At 54.2% G+C, this 21,531-nt stretch overlaps 7 protein-coding genes across 7 annotated transcripts; 3 read left to right on the forward strand and 4 right to left on the reverse strand.

Moving 5' to 3' along the window:
- Nucleotides 1-943: 943 nt before the first annotated feature.
- PG986_008942 (uncharacterized protein) lies at nt 944-2,850 on the reverse strand (the record flags this gene model as incomplete). Its single annotated transcript, XM_066845164.1, has 5 exons — nt 944-1,032; nt 1,087-1,258; nt 1,319-1,534; nt 1,620-2,725; nt 2,805-2,850. 5 exons carry the CDS (start codon nt 2,848-2,850, stop codon nt 944-946), a joined length of 1,629 nt encoding a protein of 542 aa, XP_066697562.1.
- A 2,089-nt stretch (nt 2,851-4,939) lies between these two features.
- On the forward strand, nt 4,940-5,845 carry PG986_008943 (uncharacterized protein; the record flags this gene model as incomplete). Its single annotated transcript, XM_066845165.1, has 1 exon — nt 4,940-5,845. One exon carries the CDS (start codon nt 4,940-4,942, stop codon nt 5,843-5,845), a length of 906 nt encoding a protein of 301 aa, XP_066697563.1.
- Nucleotides 5,846-8,424: 2,579 nt separating this feature from the next.
- On the reverse strand, nt 8,425-10,230 carry PG986_008944 (sterol uptake control protein 2; the record flags this gene model as incomplete). The annotated part of the gene is made up of 1 exon (XM_066845166.1): nt 8,425-10,230. The coding sequence occupies one exon, from the start codon at nt 10,228-10,230 to the stop codon at nt 8,425-8,427; it is 1,806 nt and encodes a 601-aa protein (XP_066697564.1).
- Nucleotides 10,231-11,209: 979 nt separating this feature from the next.
- PG986_008945 (uncharacterized protein) lies at nt 11,210-12,815 on the forward strand (the record flags this gene model as incomplete). The annotated part of the gene is made up of 3 exons (XM_066845167.1): nt 11,210-11,698; nt 11,771-12,139; nt 12,186-12,815. The coding sequence occupies 3 exons, from the start codon at nt 11,210-11,212 to the stop codon at nt 12,813-12,815; spliced, it is 1,488 nt and encodes a 495-aa protein (XP_066697565.1).
- A 348-nt stretch (nt 12,816-13,163) lies between these two features.
- PG986_008946 (1-4-alpha-glucan-branching enzyme) lies at nt 13,164-15,572 on the reverse strand (the record flags this gene model as incomplete). Its single annotated transcript, XM_066845168.1, has 6 exons — nt 13,164-14,172; nt 14,228-14,919; nt 14,981-15,093; nt 15,146-15,245; nt 15,310-15,434; nt 15,491-15,572. 6 exons carry the CDS (start codon nt 15,570-15,572, stop codon nt 13,164-13,166), a joined length of 2,121 nt encoding a protein of 706 aa, XP_066697566.1.
- Nucleotides 15,573-17,221: 1,649 nt separating this feature from the next.
- Nucleotides 17,222-19,161, forward strand: PG986_008947 (P-loop containing nucleoside triphosphate hydrolase protein; the record flags this gene model as incomplete). The annotated part of the gene is made up of 2 exons (XM_066845169.1): nt 17,222-17,943; nt 18,012-19,161. 2 exons carry the CDS (start codon nt 17,222-17,224, stop codon nt 19,159-19,161), a joined length of 1,872 nt encoding a protein of 623 aa, XP_066697567.1.
- Nucleotides 19,162-20,431: 1,270 nt separating this feature from the next.
- Nucleotides 20,432-21,245, reverse strand: PG986_008948 (cytochrome c oxidase polypeptide 5; the record flags this gene model as incomplete). Its single annotated transcript, XM_066845170.1, has 3 exons — nt 20,432-20,518; nt 20,587-20,780; nt 21,017-21,245. 3 exons carry the CDS (start codon nt 21,243-21,245, stop codon nt 20,432-20,434), a joined length of 510 nt encoding a protein of 169 aa, XP_066697568.1.
- Between the last annotated feature and the right edge of the window lie 286 nt (nt 21,246-21,531).

Raw genomic sequence — 21,531 nt, forward strand, 5'->3', positions numbered from 1 at the left:
GGGTTTCACGAACAACATTTATGGTATTTAACTACTGGGAACGAACGAGTAGGCGGACAGCTGGAGCTGTGGCTGACAGCGGATTGTCAAACACAAAACTTCACACATGCTGCCGATGGATACATTCTGTACATAGGTACGCATCATGTAGAACATAGCTAAGTACATAAGGGATCTCAAGATCTCAATGACTAGCAGTTTCAAAAACAAATACTGGAAATCTAACAGTGCATTTACGAGCGTGTGCATGTGCAATCACTTGCGTACGGAACGGAATGTCATCAGAAAACAACCAAATTCAATTAGCTTTTTTGTTTATCCCCAAACCTCCTCGTCCCTCCCTTCCCTAGGAATCAAGGCCTCATTAAACAGTAGAGTAAGTCGATTTTGTTCGCAAACCCCATGCTCACGCCCTTCTGAACACCGTTCCTGAGGACGTGGCCCTTCGTTTCGACTGCCTCGCTAAAAGAGGAACAGACTTGGCAAAATTCGTTTTCGTCAAAAGTTATAGAGCGGCCATGGCCATGATACCGCATGATAGATATTCAATGAAGTATCCGAGCCACAAGCTCAAGATGCCCCAGTCAACTGCAGAGAATGAGAAGAAATAAGAATCAGCGACCAACTCAAAATCGAGTTCACATGACCACGACTCCTCCCTCTTCAGCAATCAATCATATAAAGAGCGTGGCAGATGCGACAACATCCTGCCCAAACACTAGCTCTTGGGGGTATCTGTAGAAGCGTAGATGTAGTGTACAGAGACACCCGTATAAACCAAACGCTCCCTGATATAGCGTCCATTCGTCGATAGATATCGTTTTTTACAACCGTGAGAAAAATTAAGGCTCGGCTGAGCTGCGGCGGTTAGAGCAGCATCATGCTAAGCAGGGGCGACTTCCTGTGGGATAGCCGGGATCGGATGAATGCCAGGTTGACAGCTTTACGGCTTTGGTGCCTCACCTTGCCCATTCTGTTGCTGCTGGGCAAGTGCTTGGTACCAGAGGGCAAGATAAGCTTGGTAACCACCATCTTTTAATGAATTAGTCGAGTTCCAAGGTGCAACATAAGAAGTAGGAGACTTACAGGCAGCATATGGGTCGGCACCATTGGCAGCAGCAGGAGGCTGGCCAGCAGAAGCACCGCCAGATGGGCCAGGAGCGCTGTTGGATCCCGACTGGGAGTAGTTAGGGTTATCATAATCGCGACGAGGACCACGGCCTCCACCGCGACCACCGCCACCACTGTTCTTTTGTCGCTGTCATCAGAGGTTAGAAGGGAGTCCGATGCTTAATGGATGGGGGGATATGTTACTCACCACTGCTTCCACCTTGTCTTCGATAGCCAACTTGGCTCTGCTGATAGCATCGCGGGATCCCACGAGGCCAATCTCACGCTCGACCTCGCCAGGACCAGAAGACTGGGAGACGTTTATCTTACAGCCCGTCTGGGACTGCATCTCACGGATAGTCTCACCACCCTTGCCGATGATCATACCCACAGCTTCGGAGGGGACGTAAATTGAGTCATTGATCTTATCACCGCCGCCGCCGCCACCCATGCCGCCGCCCATACCACCGCCCATGGAGGGGGACCATTATCACGACCGTGATCATTACGAGGGGTCGGTCCTGCTTGCCGCCTCCATTGACATTCCTGCTGTCACTGTCGACAATCTCCATGATGTGCTCCTTGGCTTGAGCAGCAGCTTCACGAGAACCAATCAGGTTGACAGGTCGCAGGCCGTTGACACTCTTGTTCTCACCCACAATGTTAATGTGGCACCCACTTCGTTCTTGCAGGTCTCTAATAGTTTCGCCACCACGACCAATGATCAGGCCAACAGTACGGTCAGGCACCATGATTTGCATGCAGTCCTCACCCTCACGCAGCGTACCAGGCACGGGGGCGTGGGCAGCGGCAGCACCACCGCCACGACCCTTGTCGAGTCCAGCTCGAGCAATGGCACCCATACCCGAGTCTTCAATGATTCTATCAATGGCCGCCTTGGCTTCGGCACGCCTGGGTTGAGGGCCGCTGATTCTGCACTGGCGATAAGGGCCTTGGTTATCAGGACCAGTAATGAATTGTACGCGGCATCCGGTCTCGGACTCGACACGTCGCAGGTTCTCGCCTTGTCTGCCAATGATGAGGCCAACTAAACTAGACTCAATCTGAATAGTTTCGGTGTCATCATCACCACCACCCCGGTCACGGCTATTGTTGCCACGGGGCGAGAAGTGGCCTCTAGGGCCAGGAGACATGGAGCGATCGCGACCATATTCACGAGAGGCGCCACGGTGTTCATCACGACGTTCATCTCTGTACGGGTTGAGGTTGTCACGATAGGCATCACGACGTGCAGGCGGCGAGCGAGAGCGCGATCTATAATGTGCACGAGGGTCATGCGACTGGTATGAGGCAGAAGGAGCCCGCGAGTGGTCATATGAGATGCCCTTCTCTGTCGCAAAAGCTTTGGCCTGGGCGATAGCATCCGCAATACTGACAGTCCCCGAATTGACGGGTTTGATAGCACTCAAGTCAAAGCTTCCACTGGCCGAGGGTTGGGGGGAGAGGGTATGCTCCTCCGGCATAAGGAGGGGCCTGAACACCAGGCGGCATCGAAGGGGGTAGGCATTGGGTGTCGGCGCCTGCTGATACGGGGCGTTCGGATGGGGCATTTGGACCGGGTTCGGATTCGGTGTTGTCGCAGGGCGTTGCTGGGCTGTACACGGCGAGGAACATGGTCAGTCATTGATTGGGCTTGCATTACTTGGGAGATAGGGAGAGAGGGGGTTGCGAACCTAGAGCAGCCAGAATCGACTCGATGTTCTTGGATGGATCGGCCATTATTGCAGTATTTTCGAGCAAGAGAGCAGTTGCGCAGAGACGATCGAGGGAACAAAGTGCCGGGATTGACAATGGGGTGTCAAGTGCGTCAAGTACGTCAAGCAGCAGACAAAGAGACAGCAGACCAAGTTCAAACTCTTGTTTTCTTTCAACAGTGGAGAGTATGCAAGTCGCAGCGCGGCAGCTTAAGACAGATGCGGGTGGTGCAGAACAAAGGCTTTTTTGCAAGTTGCACAGGAGCAGGCAGTCAAGGACAGCAGTCAACCAGTCAACTTATGCGACAGAATTGGCGGGTGGAGGATGAGTAAACCGAGATGAGTGTGAAGGGTTGCTTTGCGAGTGTATGGAATCAGAAATTAGATTGACTGGCTTTTCTCTCCTGTGTTGTTCGATTGCTTGATCAAGGATGAATCAGCGATCAAGAAATCAGAGGGCGGGCGTGTCTGTCAGTCCTGTCTGAGTCTGTCTTTCCCTCTTTCCCGCTCGTGTCTGTGTAATGCCAGACAAGAAGGCAGCGGCGATGTTTGGTTTGTACGGGACGCACAAACGCGTCAGAGATTATGGCAGAGTTTGAATGGATGGGTATGGGTGGGAAGGGAAAGTGGCTGGGCTGGGAGGATGGACGAAAGGTGAATGATTTGATGGATGACAAAAAATGGGGTTTTTTCGTTTTCAGGATGGTCAACCGGCCAAAATTCCCAAGTTCCTGTTATCTGTTCAAGGCAGGTGCGCAATCTCCCCGGCTGCGATTACGTCTTTGCGTGTCTTGCCGTGGTCTGTCAAAACCACTAGAGGAACTCACAGAGTCGGCAGAAGGTGCCACTGGTGATGTCGCGTCGCTGAGCTGGCAAAAGAAAGCAATTACTTGATTGCGACAGATGGCAGAAATACCATCGAGTCCCTCGAGAATGCGATTCATCTGAGATCACTCCACTTTTAAGCTTAAGCTGTCTCCCTAGGGCGGTCGCGACCGGGACCTGCGACAATTTTGCTGCCAGCTGAGACCAGTTGGCCAGAACTTTGATGTACCTATCCAGTAAATTCACTGTGAACATAGTGGATGCTTACCTCCTGCCTGAACACCCCCTTTTCTTGATCGATGTTAAGCCTGTAGGGTTTTGCATTGTACATGTAGTTTTCCAAGAATGCAACTATTGGATATCAAATGTGCATTTGGGAGGTCTGGCTACCTCACAGAGCTGCCAGTATCTGCATTTCGGAGGTCATTTTCTCGCTCTGCCTGACGCAGGTCCAAGATCGTGATATCTTGCCCCTTGGCTATTATCCTATCTCAAGTATCCCTATGCTACATTGACCATAATGATGTGAGTTCGCAGTGAACATGTATAAAACCATTGGAGCAAGGCCTAAGGCTGGCGCTCTTACACCGGCAAGATATTGCAGTCGAGTTCACGATGACAATATCCGCATGTTTTGGAACGACGTGCTATTGCCGCTGTGATTGCCAATGGCTGCTAGCTATCCCATCAATGTCTTAAACAATTCATTGCAAGTTTTAAAGAAGCATTTCGTTTGCATCTCTGGTCAAGAGACGGTAAAAACGGCTTGGTAAGTACCTGGCTATGTTCGATATTGCGGGAGTAACCCATCAATCACTAAGAACTCCGTAGAGGGGACGTCTACCATTACAACCACGTAAACCATATTGCAAAGACGAGTTTGATAAATTGCACATGGAACATTTTAGATACTCCTCCTTGACACAAATCACTACATGTTTTCATCACTCGGTGGATCACCAAAGCTTACAACCACAACCCCAACCCAACTCCCCCATCCATCTCTCTCCAAACAGCATCCTCCCAAGTACTTACCTACTTGGACCAGATTAACCCAAACTATTGACTACATCTTCTCGAAACACGAATTAACGATTCTTGGTCTCTTTTGGGCATACTCCTCGAGAAAAATACGGCATCATTCGAATTGACTGGGACCATCCGACCAGCACGAGTCCACTACGATCATGGCCCAGAATATTTGGAATGTCGTTACCGAACCGACTTTCGATCCAAGGTAACCGCATCTGTACATACAATCAGGGATTTTTGGCTAATGCTCTGCCAGCATGCTGAAGTCGGGGACATGCAAATTTCTCATCGGTCCCAGCCGCATAGAATACATCGTCCACAGAACAGCCTTTACGAACTTGTCACCCATGACCGGCGCTATGATGAGCAGCACCGAGGCGACGGAGGCTTGCGTGCTCGACGGTGCAGAGGAAGGTATATTCGCCAGTCTCTGCGAGTTTGCATACACGGGCGATTACTTCATCCCCGAGCATCAAGTCGACACAAGCCCAGAAGAGGAACACCACCCTAACCTGGCTCGAGATGGGCTGCAAGCTGTGAGAATTCATGGAGAGAATGCCAAAAGTACCTGCTTCGATGACCAGAACATGTCAGCACACGATTATTGCGGCGATTCTCCTACGGAGTGTTCCTTCTGCGCCCGCGAGAACTGCCAAACTGGCCCCTGCCGCAAGTATGTCGGCTTCCAACATGTTGTGTGCGAATATCTTCACGAAAACTACTATGACTTGAAGGCCAGCGAATTCGAAGCATACGGTACTTATATACCAACAATAAAGGAGAACGAAGACACTACTGAAGTCTTGTTGCAACACACCAAACTCTACATGCTGGGTGATCGTTTCAAGATTGATGCCTTGAAAACTATCAGCCTTGACAGGATTCACAGAACGCTCGCCAAGTTTCCAATGATCTGGCGGCGGATTCCCGACCTTGTACCCATGATTCAGCTCATATACTGCAACACAACCAAGGGTCACATACTCAGATCTGTGGTCTCTCGACTGACCACCGTTTTCGCCGAACAGCTTGTGCTACATCCAGAGTTCAAGAAGTTCCTCCAAGAACAGGCTGGTCTTGCTTACGACGTCCTCCAGTGCAATGTGGAGAGCGCTTGGGTTGTGGAGGAATGGCTCAACCAGCATGTGCGATCTCCCCGATAACGATCACATACTTGGTATGGGCTTTGACTTAGAACATGATGTACAAAAGAACCGTGCATGGTGAAGCCTCCAATGAAGCATGTACATCCTGTTTAGTCATGCTCAATGATTAGTAGATAATGTCGTATCCAGTTGGCCCTGGTGTAGAGACATGGCTGCGTGGCGGGTTGTATTGTTGGAGAAAAGTAGCAAACCAAGGGGAAATATAAGAGTAAACTACTCCATTATTGCCCAGACCGTTATATCACTATGATCATGCTGCGTCTTCGACTGATTGAGCACGAGAAGCCTCCGTATGGCTGACTCTCTCAGTCGCTCCTGGGTTCTACCAAACACCAGGTCGCTTCAGGCACGACAATCAAGGCCACCCTTACTGTATCTCTTGATTGATATAGCAAATCTCCCAAGGCGATTGTAGCTGATGTTCCACGGCCAGATAAGCCCGGACGAAATGAGGATGTTGCGCTGGGTGTCAGGAATGCATCTGGAAAGAACGACACATTCGGCCAATATGTGCCGACCAACAGTGAAATATTTCCTAAGAAGCAATGTCTATTGAAAAACTAACATCCGACTCAGACTGATGGACTCGAAGTCTCATGCTTTTGGCTGTAGGCCACCCGCCAAGGGACCTTTGCACACACATGTGTCGCCGTATGAGAATTCGCCATACTTCCGCCTTGAAATCGCCCTGTAGCGCCCACTACTGCCGTCTCAGGACAAGATAGCAACATGATGTAGTTAGCAGAGGCCACAGACCAAGTCCGGTGGCTCCTGGAGTGACAAAGAAGCAGTGGACTAGCCTATACGCGAGCTGAACCAATGGGCACCGGATATCTTGCAGGCTCAGCAAGATCCTCTTGCTGCTCTGATTGGACGTAATAACCACTCAGAAGGGTGAATGTTGGTCAGGTTGGAAAACTTCTGCAATCCCGTGCGTAGCAAGTGATCCTAGACCATACGTCCGGCTTAGACTTCGGACCCTTCAAAGGAGAATCACAGCCCATGGAGCATCCGGATCGCTGAGAACACATCAAATACAGATCATAAAAGCTGAGGGTAGATAATTGACTGGCGGAGATAGAAACCACTCAAGAAATCAGCGAGTGTGTATCCAATACTCACCAGGCGGGCGATATAAACAAGACCTCGGCAGACCGACTTGACCACGAACAAGTTCACCAGAATAATAGCATCGAAATTGAGATTGAGGAGCAAGGCTCAGGGTTATCTTCTTATTACTAGGCGGCTGTAAACCGAGTGGAAACCAAGCTTGGGCAAGAGCCGCATCGAACCTCAACGTCGCCAGAGCCTTCCGGACGAGGTACGAACAAGGCGCTTGAAGGCTATGGACTGTATCGTGTGAATGTAGAGCATTTCTGAGTACTTCTCACATGCCTTACCCGGTGCCCGATGCCATACGGTATATATTGAGGCAGTTTGAGCATATAAGTCATTTGAGTTCATCCACACCCACCCGGAACATCACCACAGCCCGATCAAGCACCACTTCCCCCTTCTCAAGCGTTAAATATCGTAATGATACCTTATTCCCTTGCCCGGACCGGTGTATCCTAGCGGTTAGTATCATTATCCTATTATACTTAAAGGCAAGAGGGTTCAACTCCCTCTGCGGGCACTTTCTGGGGGGGTTTTTTTTTTTTCCTATTTCTTGTTTCGAGGCTCTTATATACCACCACCATCACCACCAGCCAACTAAACCCCCCTTTCTCTCGACCAGGCGACATCTTGGTTCTACCCTCATCAATTATACATATCATATAATTGCTCCCTCGATTTATTATGGAGGCTGACGGCCAGGCACCGTCCACATCTCAGTGTCCAGCAGATGGGGGATGTTGCAATCCAGCAATGACCGTTACTAGGCATTACCAAAGACATCTTACAACGCAAAATATGCTTGAGTGACTTGTGCTTCATGTGGCAATTGTAAGGTCATCGACACAGAAATGAATTGTATTTGTTTTACAGCTAAAGCCAAGTCACTTGGCTGCCTGACCAGACTGTGCACAGTCGGCCATACTCGTGAGAACAGACGAGTGTTAAAGTGGCTAAAACCTATGCGCCGTAGAGATGCCCCGTCCGAACAGTGATTTCTCGACCTTTGACGGAAATATGCCCCTTTTACTTGACCCAGTCCTTTTGTACCCCGCCCTCCTTCTCTGGTAACGCATTCCTCTGAGCTTCTAGCGTTCCTGGAATGTATTGTCGATATCCCATTTGGATACCCACACGCGCAGTTCAGCTGCCCAGATTATGTAAGTTTCCGTATGTCAACCCATATAGATGGTGTAGACTCCCATAAGCATTTCGCAGTCGGCTTTCGACTTTGCCTACTCGGCAAGTTGCGCCAAATGTAGCTCACATCGGCGCCCACGTCCAAGCCCGAACACTTTGTTTCAAGCGTGGTATAAACCACTGGGGTGGCTTTGGCAAAGTGGCGCTTGGCGTGCCGCTGAAGGCCGAAGCCTCTGGCACGTCATTGCGTCTCATATTGCTCCGGACTGGACAGCCGCCGAGGCCCTCGGTAACATCGGGTCAAATGATGCTGTGCCGGATCAACTCTGTGCAGAATTCGAAGAATTTGCAGGCGATTCGGTGGAGGACGTCGCTGGTGAGATGGGCACGGACGAAGGCCTGCTACTCGGGTTGAGAGGGTGCCCGATCCCAAACGTCTCCTCGCCAATGAGCTCGCGGATCCGCTCAGAATCTGGCGTCCCGACAGCCTCTTCCCCAGACGCATCGGTATCTCCCGGGAAGTTCCAAGTCGGGGACGGCCTTTCGGCCTTGATTTTGAACTGGCCATCGACGATCGTTGGTTCACGCCCCTGCCTGTCGCGGAATTTCAGATCCGTGGTCCTAGGGTCTCGGTGCTCGTCGTACAGGTCGATATCTGGCGGCGTCCAATTGTCATTGTTCAATAGAACTCTCGCGATGTCAAGCTTTTCGGTTAACCCCATGACCTTGTGTGGCACTCGGAGGAGATGGGACCACGACTCGCCAACGAAGTCGCAAATCTCCTTTAGCTGTGGGTCTGCGATGCCTTGCATCCACCAGACGTTGGTGTTGAGCTTGGCAAAGCATAGATAATGGGCCAGAATGACGAGCACTCGCGGTCGATGCTCTTGGGCCAGCGGGATCAAGGGCCTCGGCATGAAAGTAAGGAATGTGATTACACGCAGGTCAAGAACGGGGCCGAACCCATTCTCAAGCTCCATGTAGAGGGACCCCAGGTAGCGGAGGACTTCGTAGTATATCTGCTGATGTTCGTAGTCATCGTCTCCTGGCTTGATGGAGCTCACCATGAAGAGAAGATTATTGGGGATGTGTCTGAAGCTCTTCTCGAGGTCCATCGGAGGCCTATAGAAGAGTATCGCGAGGCCGGATTCCTCGATGGATTTCGGGCTGATGATCTCGACTATCAGTCCGATACCGCGCCACAGCTGCATCCAGTCCACGATGTAAAGGAACTTGGAGTTGGCCTCCCGAAACATTTGCGTGCTCAAGGCGCACATCATGAGAGAACTTGCCAACAGCGCAGGGAAGTCCTTGGGATTGGCGGCCTCTATCGCCGCGCGGTAACCCTCAAAAGCCCTGGCCCGGTACCCAACCGCCTTTGACGGATCGATCTCTTCCCCGAGCCCCTTGAGCTGCAACGCCGAGAGACCCATCAGGCATTGCATAAGGAATGGAGATGCGAAGGCATGCTCGACGACCTTGACACGCAAGCAGTGATCCACGGCTGCGGAGCGGCCGCCCTCGGTAGCGAACGATGCGTATGTCTCTAACGTATAGAACCAGAGCATTTTCATATCGGTTTCGTCTGCCATGGCCTGGGGCCGGAACATCGGCTCCGACACGATGGTAGTGTTTGCTAATTCCTTCCTGATGGTCGTGGCAGGTGAGGACCCCCGCGAAGGCCTGGCCGAGGAGACTGTGCGTGCCCTACTCCGCGGCACTACTGCCGTGGAGGGCGGGGGGTTGCAGGTGGCAGGATAGACACACGTCTCCCGCCGCAAGGTGCAAGAGCGACATGAGGGCCTCGCTTCATCGCACTGGAGGTCTGGTGTAAGCTCCTTCCTCCCACTCGCAACCGGTGTCGACCTCGGATGGATGGGGGGTTTAGCTGGAGGCTGGCTTACCTTTACTTTTCTGGTTTTACATTGCTTGCAGCCGGCGCGGGATTTCTTATGGGGCCGTTTAGGGTGATACGGGCGATCGAGGAGCGTGCCATTCCCGTCGGACGGGATCTCGGAGATGGCCCGCTCAGGACGATGATCGAGCGATAAGAGATCAACATCATCTGCAGGAATGGCCTCGAAATCTAAGCTAAAGTCCAGATCTAGATGCATATTGGCCGACATGCTGGCAATGGGACTGCCGTTCCACAAAATCAAGGCGGTAGTAATAAGAATAAGATGAGTCAGCGCAGGACTATAAGTGAACGTCCATAGCAACTCCGCATTCGCATCCGCTTAAGTTAAGAGGGAAGGGAGGGAATGAAGCCAAAAGACGATCGCGATCTCAGCTCTCGCTCAGGGTCGGGTCGTTGGGAGCGTTCGGGTTCCCGGGAAGGACTGGACTGGGACCCTGAAAGTCGCAAGCAGAGAGGCACATGAGGAGATGGAGGTGGTGGTGGCCGTGGAAATGAGGCGTAGATAAGGTAATAATAAGGTATTGCACAGCCCGCGCCGCCCTCGTAACGAACAGGTGTAACAAAACATGCGATCCAGGGATCCAACAAGTCGGCGACGTCAGCACTTGGTTCTTTTGCAGGTCCTTCCAGCTGCCCGGGTCAGCCATTGGACGCTGGTCGCGGGCGTCGCAGGCAGGCTGTCTTGGCGAATCTGACTGTCGCTGAAAGCACCGAAATAGACCCGCTTTAGTTATTTCGGGGTGCTTGGGGCAGAACAGTGGTGCCTCTGAAGGAGTTGGCCGTGCGACGTGAGACGCTGTACCTTCCTAAGCTAGCCTGCTAAACTGGCCCCAGCGGCTCGGCTAGGGGCTGGATTTTGGGCATTTTGGGGCGCCATCAGTCAGCTCGGCCTAGTACATCCTAATCGAATATATTGTTGTTGACTGGAAGGATGACAGCCGTGTTGATCGTCAATCCATTGACCCTCACTCCGGGCAACCTACCTACATTACATAATATAGTCCCCGAGAAACGGTTGCTCACTGTTAGCTATTCTGAGGTCTACTACGGATGACTACAGCAACACGTGTAGTAAGCAAGTGAGCTGAGGTTGACTTCACGTGTGTTCGTATTTTTGTTACAGCCAACGGCGACGGCCGATGTAAATAGTAGCCTCCGCCACATCTGCACACACACTCACACGCACGATGGGCTCGCTCTTCCAGCTCCCTGACGAGCTGCTCGCCACGCTCCTCTCGACCTACCCGTGCCGCGAGCCCCAGATCCGCACCCTCGCGACCCTCGTCTACCCGCTCGCCGCGCCCTGCCGCAACCTCATCATCCACGGCACCGAGGCGACCGGCAAGAGCGCCATCACCGCGTCGCTCCTGGCCGCGCTCGGCAGCGACGACGAGGTCGAGACCACCCTCAGCTACGCCATCGTCAAGTCGCCCGAGTGCGTCACGGCCCGCCACCTCTTCGAGCGCACCACTGCCGCCGTCGCCCACGCGCTGCAATGGCCCAACCCGGCGGGGCGCTGCGAGACGCTGGCCGCACTGACGGTCGAGCTGAGCAAGATGCTCAAGTATGTCGAGCGAGGCAAGGGTTGGAGGTTCGTGCTGGTCTTTGATGCCATTGACCGCCAGAAGGAGGCACCGCATACGCTGCTACCGGCTTTGGCGCGTCTGTCTGAAATCGTACGTCTCCCATAATGTTAACGGTATTCCTTCTCGTCAGAATCATCCTAACCACCATACACTCGACTATAGATACCAAACCTAACCACAATCTTCATCCTCACCGCCCCCTTCCCAGCCCTGCTGCGAACACCCTCGACTCCGAACCTCTACTTCCCGCCCTACACGAAAGCGCAGTACACGACGATCCTGTCGACGACCTCGACGCCCCCGTCGCTCCCCAACACCACCGACCAGGAGGCCCTCGATCTCTACGCCCGCTTCATAGCCGCAGTCCACGACTCCCTCGCCAAGCCCGCCTCGCGCACCCTCCCGCGCCTTCAACAAGCCTGCCAAGCCCTCTGGCCGCGCTTCACCGCGCCCATCGCCGCCGGCACGCACAAAGCCCGCGAATTCTCCAAGCTCCTCATCGCCGCGCGCGCCTACCTGCAAGATGAATCCGTCCTCGCGCCCCCCCATCGTCACCGCCGCCGCCGCCGACCAACAGCAACCACCACCACTATTATCCAACGGCCTCCGCTCCCAACCCGGCAGCGCCGCCACCACGCCCACGAAACCCAAACCGTCCAAACCCTTGACCAAGACAACGACCGACCTCTCCAACCTCCTCCCCTCGACCGCCAAGCTCCTACTGCTGTCCGCCTACCTCGCCTCCCACAACGCCCCCCGCCACGACCAGACCGTCTTCAGCACCTGGCACCACGGCCGCCGCCGCCGCGGCGGCGGCGTCACCTCGACTCTGAGTGGCGGTCGCCGCGGCCCGCGGCCCAAGCACCGCAAGATCGCGCGCAAGCTGCTGGGCCCCGGCGTCTTCGTGCTGGAGCGCATGGTCGCCATCTATGCCGCCGTGCGCCGGGAGTGGATCGCGGACCACCAGAAGGGCAGCGAGGGGCTGGTTAATAACAACAACAGCGTCGTGGACGGCGATGTCGGCATGGCGATCGCGACCCTGGCCAGTCTGCGGCTGCTGTTGCGTGTGGGTGGCGGCGGCGCGGCGGCGTCGGGGAGCGACATGATGGATCGGGGTGGCAGGTGGAGGGTCGGTGTTGGTTGGGAGGTGATTAGGGGTGTAGGACGGAGTTTGGGGATCGAGGTGGAGGATTGGCTCGTTGAATAGATATGATAGTGGCTATAAATCAGTCACTGTGTATGCTTGAGCATAATGAATTATAGCTGGGATCATTTCAATTTGATTCTGATCGGATACTTCTGTCGTTCTAATCCAGCAATTTGCTTGCGAAAGGCCCATCCCTTACACCGTCCGTTTCTCTCTTACGCAAAGGCTTCTCTGTTTTCATATATAATCTCTGCTAATCTATCCCATAGTCTTTCGTCTCTGCAAGCCATCCATTAGAATCAGTTGCACTACCCCCATCCCATTTGGCACCTCTCACCAGTCACGTTTACATAGTAGACTCGAGAGCAAGGACCTAGTGAATTGTTAGTTACTGTGATCGGATAGAAGTCATGCAAGTGCATATATAAGTAGAGATGAATAGAAACTTACGATAGCAGTCCGGGTAGGAATGTAGATATGCGTCCAGTTCTTGCGGCCGTTCCACTCCATGGGCGTAGTGAAGAAGCGCGTAGACTCCTCGAGACGTCCATGCCCGCCGACCTCCTTGCGATCCGTGTTGAGCACGATACGGTAGGTACCAGCGACGTCGACGCCGATGCGGTAGTCCGAGTAGCTATTGGTGGGGTGGAAGTTGAAGATGAAGACGGCGCCCGCGCGCTCGAAGACAATGACCTTGTCGCTCTCGTTCTTGAGGCTGATGTAGGCCTGGGGCGCGTGCAGCCAGCCGTAGCGGTCCTCGGTCGTGTTCATCTGGCGGTCGAACTCGTTGAGGTCTTTGTAGCGCAGAAGTTCGTCGTCCGCCAGGTTGAGCTGCCGGCGCGCGTACCAGAACGAGTTCTGGTTGCCCTCGCGTGGGAAGTCGAGCCATTCGGGGTGCCCGAACTCGTTGCCCTCGAAGTTGAGGTAGCCCTCACCGCCCAGGCCGTGTGTTAACAGGCGGATCATCTTGTGCAGAGAGATTCCTCGGTCGATGACAGGCGTCAGGGGCGACAACTTAGACATGTTGGTGTACATTTCGGCATCGCACAGGTGGAACAAGATGGTCTTGTCGCCGACAAGAGCCTGGTCGTGGCTCTCGCAGTACGCAATGGTCTTTTCGGCATGGCGGCGGTTGGTGAGTGTCCAGCAGATATTGGACATATCCCACTGCTCGTCCTTCAACTCCTTCAGGATCTTGATCCACATATCGGGCACTGCCATGGCCAAACGGTAGTCGAAACCAACACCACCAAGGGAGAGGGGCAGGCATAATGCCGGCATGCCCGACACATCCTCGGCGACGGTGATACACTCTGGGTACAAAGTGTGAAGGAGCTCATTGGCAATCATGAGATATACCACAGCTTCCTCGTCAACTCCAGCACCGAAGTACTCATGATAACCGCCGGAAAAGCCGCTGGGATTTGTTAGCCTTTGCTGTGCTAATCAGCCAAACAGTGGTGTCCACTTACGTTCCAATACCATGGTGGTTGTAGAGCATGCTGGTTACACCGTCGAAGCGGAATCCGTCGAACATGTACTCATCCATCCAGAATCTCAGGTTACTAAGCAGGAAGCGCAGGACCTCATGGCTGCCGTAGTTGAAGAGACGGCTGTCCCACAGTTCGTGCCTTCCCTTCGCTCCCTCGTGGAAGTACAAGTGATCGGTGCCATCAAACTCGTTCAGGCCGTCCAGTACGTTCTTGGAAGCGTGACTGTGAACAACATCCAGCAAGACGACAAGGCCCATGCCGTGGGCCGTGTCGATAAGCTCCTTCAGATCCTCAGGCGTACCATACCGACTGCTAGCGGCAAAGAAGTTGTTCACCTGGTAGCCGAAGCTGGCGTAGTAGGCGTGTTCCATGATGGCCATCAGCTGGATCACATTGTATCCTAGGTTCTTTATCCGCGGCAACATGTTCTGGGTGAACTCCTTGAAGCTCGTGACCTTCTGATCGGGCGAAGAGATTCCAACGTGAGCCTCGTATACTCGAGCACTGGCGGGCTTCTGCGGCCGTTGGTTTTTGAAGGTGTACCGCTCATTCGCCGGAGGGTTCCAGAAACGCGCATCATAGGCTGGCGATACAGACAGGTCTTGGGTGACATATTTGATCCAGGCCGGTAGCCGGTCGATTCGCTCGTGGGATTTGGAAGTCATCGAGATCTACAAAGTATTGTGTCAGCTGCACGAAAGTGGGTATAGCATCAGTAGCAGCTGTCCGTACCTTGATTTTGGAGTTGTGCGGAATGGCAGGCTGCCCATTGACGGCCGGGAGCGTGATCTCCCAGACGCCAAAATCATCCCTCTTCATGGGGTGGGAGCCTCTGTTCCAGTCATCTGCCAGGCATTAGTGACGATAATACTGCGCGTCTCGAGGGGCTGGACGCACTGAAATCACCGATCAAGAAGGCATCAAGAGCACCCGGTGCCCATTCTCGGTAGAGAATGTTGTTGTCCTTGTCCACGTTCAATCCGAACTTCTCTGTGCCCTAGACGTAATGAGAATGGCATTTAGTAGTTGCTCGAGCATGAGCCTGGAGTATTGGCACTTACTCGGGAGAACTTCTCTATGCCCCCCTCGGTTTCGTCAATGACCTTGATCCAGTCCTGGGCTTTGGCATATCTATGCCTCAGAGCATCGGCGAAAGGCTCCAGCCAGGGATCGATCTGAAGGACGCCTAAAACCATGTCAGTTCTCATGCGCAATGGGAGAACGCGGGGGATGGAGCTATACCGGTGCCATCGTTGGGGACGCCGCCGGCTGAGCCATTGGGAGCCAGCGAGTTGGCCGAGTTCTCTGCCACTGAATCTGACATTTCCCCGGGTTATTTCTGGTATTTCCTTTGTTGTCGTTTTGCTCTCGTCGCGGAAATCCCTTCAGGAACCCAAGCTGTATGGGAGGGATATGACGATAAGTAGGATGGAGCTCCCCGCTAGACAAGGTATAGGTATGGAGCTATGGGCAGAAGTTGGGCTGGGATATCGAGAAAAGAACAGCAGCTAGGAACCAAAGACACTCGAAAAGATATCACAAGAAACTTGAGAGCAGGACACGTTGGACTGATAAGTAGATCAAAAGTCAATTGCGACAGAAGAAGAACAAGAAACAAGAAAACTTCTCAACAGTTCGACCTAGGCTGCAAAGAGATAGATCTTCATTTGTACCGTACCTGTAGGGGCAGCTATCAATCAATCAATGGCGGCACGCAGGTAGCTCAGGCATATGAGCTGCATGTCTCCATGTGAGGGGAGCAGGGAGCTAGCTAGGCCATTGGGAGATGACGTCGAGGGGCAACTGAGCAGAAGCGACATTTGGCAAATTGGCATTGGCACCGACAAATCCAGCGAAGCGAGTGCAACCCCTGTACGTGTCCCAGCACCAGCCAGCAGAAGAAGAAAAAAAGCAATTGGAACAGCCGCCGCCATGGCCTGTCTCCCGATTCAGCGTCAATCCCCCTCCAACCTCCAACAAGGTGGGGGGACTTGTTTATCTATATGGCCTCGCCTGTTGGCGGTTTTGTCATATTGCAGTCACCCTACAGGTTGCTTGCTTTGCAGATGTCTCGACCAGCCGCGGGCTAAACTGATGCTGTCTCTGTTGCTTTGATACGAGCCAGCAGATCGACTGATGGGACTCGGTTCCCCTCCCACAATGTCCGTCTCTGGGGTGGAATATGGAGACGGAGTGGATGGAGCAGATGTCTCCAACCGGGGGAAAATGGCCAGACACAGGCAGACAATAGCTCGAAAAGTGGGAGAGCTGGAGCTCTGGCACCACCGTCAAACTCAACACTCTGGCATCCCTGTCCATGCCCATGCCCATGCCATGCTAGGTTAGCCATGCCCCCCAGTGCCCCCATCCCATCACCTGTGAGCTACTGGTAGGTGCTTCTGCTAGCGGTCTAGGTGCTTTGGCCGCTGGCTTATTAGCGGCTTAAATCCCACTTCGGGTCCCGAAGCTCTGCAGTTGCCAGTGACGAGCCCCCCCCGCAACGCCCACGCCCGGGTACTGAAAGCCACCACCCGCGAAGATGCGACCACCGCAGCTCAGCACCTACGCAGCACATAGCTTGCTGACACACTATCATGATAGACCTCCGATCCAGGACCACCAACCATCCCGGGAGTTGCGGACTATCACCAAGCTGGGAACAAAGCAGTTGGTACAACTCACTAGTCTTCAGACATCTACCAGGTTTGATCTTTGTCTGCTTCTTATAATCCAAAAGGCAAGCGACTGTAGCCGACTTAAAGCAACTCGTTTGACCATCTTCTCTTGACCCTGACCCTGACCTTGACCCACCTGTACGTTATCCCCATCCCGCCCGCTCTCGAAGCCGAACGCCGCATCGAACCGGACCAACATCATATGTTCACCGTCGAGGATCAGTCGTAGTTTCGTAGGTTGTGGGCTCCAGGCTGCTGCGAAGCTTTAGAAGCGGGCACGCCCAAAGCTCTTGCTATGATGATGCTATCCGTCGTCAGGCGGCCTGGCGCCATTGTCTCGACCTCGGCAGTTTCCCTCCCCCGCCATCGTCACCGTCCGCGTCCCTTCTCGACCACCTTTGCCCCCAAGACCGCGCCGCGCCGGACCCGAGACTTCTCCAACAGCTTCTCCAACACCTACGACCCGGACGAGGAAGGGCGGGGGCCCATGTTCAACAAGAGCACGTTCGGGGTCCCCCAGTTCTACCCGCGCGACCTGAAGAAGCGCGTAGACGAGTACGTAGTCGGCCAGGAGCGCGCCAAGAAGACCATCTCCTCCGTCATCTTCAACCACTACCAGGGCGTGCGGCGGCGCAACCACCAGGAAGAGGCGAAGAGGAAGCGGCAGGAGAAGATACTGCGACGGAACGAAGCTCGGGACAGGCAGGCGCGCGAGAAGGACTCGCCGTCGACGCATCCCGTCGAAGGTTCGCTGTACAATGACTCTGCGCGGCATGGCTTTGCCACTGATGACTTTGCCGAAGACGAGTTCCCCGGGCATAACGATTCGGTACGACATACACATCCGGAATCAGCATGGCAGCAGCAGCAGCAGCAGCAACAACAACAACAACACCATCGAGAGCAAGAGGCGGATTTCTATATACCCGAGGACACAAGTCGGCCGCAGCCCGTCAAGATAGATAAGAGCAACCTGCTGTTAGTAGGCCCAACAGGAGTTGGTAAGACGTATATACTTGAGTGAGTTCGGGCCCCGACACAAACAGCCAATGCCCTGTAAGTGCTTAACTGACAACGCGGTTTCGTAGGACTTTGAGCAAGAAGATAAACGTACCCTTCACCATATGCGACTGTAATTCCTTTACACAAGCTGGCTATATTGGTCAGGACGTGGAAACATGTATTGAGCGGCTACTAATCGAGGCCAACTACGACATCAAAGCCTGCGAACACGGTATCGTCGTGCTCGACGAGTTCGACAAGATCGCGAAGAGAGAAACGATGAACGGCCGGGACGTGGGCGGAGAAGGCGTGCAGCAAGCCCTGCTCAAGCTCGTCGAGGGAACCAAAGTCTCCGTCAACGTCAAGGACAACCGTTCCTCGACGTCCCGCAGCGCGAGTCCCATAACTACGAATTACTCGGGCCCCGGCTCGACGTCGTCCTCCTCGGGGCCCCAATCGTCGCCCCCGCAGCCCGGCAAGGTGGACCAGTACACCATCGACACGAGCAATATCCTCTTCGTCTTCTGCGGCGCCTTCGTCGGCCTTGACAAGGTCATCCTCAACCGCGTGGCGAAGCCCTCCATGGGCTTCGGCTCCGAGCTGCGCGGCCGGAGCGGCAGCTCGACCGCGAACGAGAACCAGCCCGACCTGCCCCCGGAGCTGTTCAAGCATCTCCCGCACCGCCCCGCCAACGCCGCCGACGCCTCGATCCTCACGGCGCTCGACCTGACCACGCCCGAGGACCTCCAGGGCTTCGGCTTCATCCCCGAGCTCATCGGCCGCCTGCACAACATCGTCGCGCTCTCCCCCTTATCGCGGGACGACCTGCTGCGCATCCTGACGGAGCCCCGCAACTCCCTCGTGGCCCAGTACACCGCCCTCTTCGAGACGTACCCCTCGCACCTGACCTTTACCCGCAAGTCCCTCCAAGCCATCGCGGCGCGCGCCGAGCGGGCCCGCACCGGCGCCCGCGGCCTCAAGATGGAGATGGAGCGCGTCCTCGCCGAGGCCATGTTCGACGCGCCCATGCCCTACGTTTTGGTGACCGAGGCCGCGGTCCAGGGGCGCGACAAGGTCGGCTACTGGGGCAAGGACGGCCGCTTCGAGGTCGAGCGGCGCGTCCGCGACGAGGATGGGCCCGAGGACGCCCCTGGTGGTGGTGGCAATGATGGGAGGCGAGTGGTTAGTTCGCATACGTTTGAGGAGTATCGCGAGGCGGGGCAGAGCGGTGCTTGAACGGGAGCAGAGATATAGGTACTTTCTTTCCCAATGTCTGACGTGCTTTGGGCGAACAAACGTGGTTCATGGAGAAACAGGTACATGTCCAGAAGTGGGAAGAGGAGAAGGGAATGTATATAGCATTGTCCAGTGATTTTTTTTGGGTTTGGTCTCCTTACTTGGCGTTTACGAGTTCAGGGGCATTGGGAGAATATCATCTACATCCATGACAGTCGGGATATAGGTTTGCATACTATTGTATACTTGTTGTAGCGAATCAGCAGCACAGGGTTTACATACTTACTGGGATCGAATGGAACATCATTCAGCTAGCTATATCCGCATGTTACATCATACACCAATCCCCGAGTCGTGGAAGATGGGATTTCTGGCACCACCGCTGATCGAACCATTATTTTGATACTGGGATTCCTCTTCCCATAGCCTCAAACACTGACCCGCACGCAAGGCAAAGAATTTGGGGTATGGGGAAGTGTTGCAGCACAAAGGCCCGATTCCTGGACTCTTGATCGTCCGATGCTGTCTGTGTGACATATGCAATGCTACCTGGTCGAACCCTCGCAAAAACTACGGGTGCGTGCGTTACGAATAGCTATAAGCCTCCTATGACGCTGTCTCGTTACAGTCGTACCCGTGCGTCAGAGACTAGGTTCGGACCGGCGTATATATATAACCTTACTGATTCATTGGCAGAGTTTTGAGTGATAACCTCCCATGCCAGCATCGTTAGCTATCAAGACGGCTGGAGCGAATACTCCTCGGTTTGGTCGATATGGAAGATGCGAGCACATGAATCCGATGGGAAACAAAAGCATGGGGAATCTTCCTTGTGTACATATTTACAACGTCTTCCGCACCACCATCTCTCCCTCTTTTCGCCTTGCTTCTCTCTCTCTCAGGGCATCTCCCCTTACACGCCCAGAAGAGATATCTGCCGCCACCTCACTAGAAAAAAAAATCACATTGCCTACCACGACCGGAAAGCTAGGCAGCCAATGCAGCCCCCGCCCCCAGGTTCTAGCAATTCATGCTTCGCAGTTGTTGGTACATGGAGGTGCCGAGCCACCCGCGCCTTGCTTTCCGAGCTTTCTTCTTTTCTAATGACAAAAGGAATGAGTTTGGGTGGATCTCTTCTTTATTATTCTTTGGACGAGGTTTGTAGGTTTGTTGGTTTGGTATATCATTAGTAGCAAAGTGCTAGCTGGCAGCGGCAACCGCAGCAGCAGCAGCAGAGGCCATGACACACGCGAGGACACGAGTAATGGGCTTAGTGCTGAGCCGGAGGCGACTGAACCATACCCTTGCCCTTGTAGCCGGCCGCGGAGACGCCGGTAAGGGGCTCGGCGTTTTGACCCTGTCATAGTATGTCAGTTGGACGTTCCCAAGGTAGTGAGGAATCGCGAGCTGTTTGCTGCTACGCACCCTGAGGTACTCGTTGGAAGCCTCCTGGTACTCCTTGGTCATCGTGCTGGGAGCGGGCTTGGCGAACATGCGCATGGTAGCGAAGATGGCGAAAGAAGTGGCAACACCAATGACGGTGTAGAGAACGACCTTGCGGCCCTCATCGGGAGGGGGCATGGCACGAGGGCCGTGGGCACCGAAAGCGATCCAGTAAGCTGTAGAAGAGGTTTCATCGTGTCAGCCTGTCGCTCCTCTGAAAATTGTGGAGATGGAGTGTGTCATGTCCTCCGGAGTCAATTGCATGCAGTCTTTCACTCGGGCAATTGCCAATTGGGTCTCCCAGCACACGCCAATCGGTCCTGAGCCGCCGTCCACGGCTTTTCTGAATCTGCAATGGCTGTCCGGGCACTCGTGTGTGGACATAGACGACGCAGGGAATCTCTCGACGTACCGGCCTTCTTCTCCTGGACAGTGAGCTCGGCCCAGTTGCCCTTCATGCGGTCGCGCAGGGCCATCCAGAGCTCGGCCTGCTCGGTCTGGGGCATACCCTCCCATCGCTTCTCGATGTTGGCCAGAGTCGGGTTGGAGATGGCGTGTGTGGAGGCGGCCGCCCGCTGGACTCGGAGGGGAGAAGCTCGGGCGCCAGCGCGCAGGAGCGAGGAAGCAGACGTTCGCATCATCTTGTCGGGAAGAGGTGAAGAGAGGGAGAGGGCTGAAGAGGGGAGATTGGTCCAATTGAGTCGAGTTCTCGAGGGGCTCGGTGGGAATTGGCAGGATGTGGCCTTCGACGTGGACAGGACGTTGAATATTCGGATGGATGGAACAATAAGACTGGAGAAGGCAGTTCGATGAGCACTTTTGGTGTTGCCGGCCTGCTCGTTCGATTTCAGATTCCTTCGACCGCACGAGCCAATGGCCAGCAGCACCAAAGCAGCAATTAGTGGGCCATGCTGTCAATTCGGCTAA

This window comes from Apiospora aurea (assembly GCF_038362705.1).
Source record: "Apiospora aurea strain CBS 24483 chromosome Unknown utg000006l_segment0_segment0, whole genome shotgun sequence".
Lineage (NCBI taxonomy): Eukaryota > Fungi > Ascomycota > Sordariomycetes > Amphisphaeriales > Apiosporaceae > Apiospora > Apiospora aurea.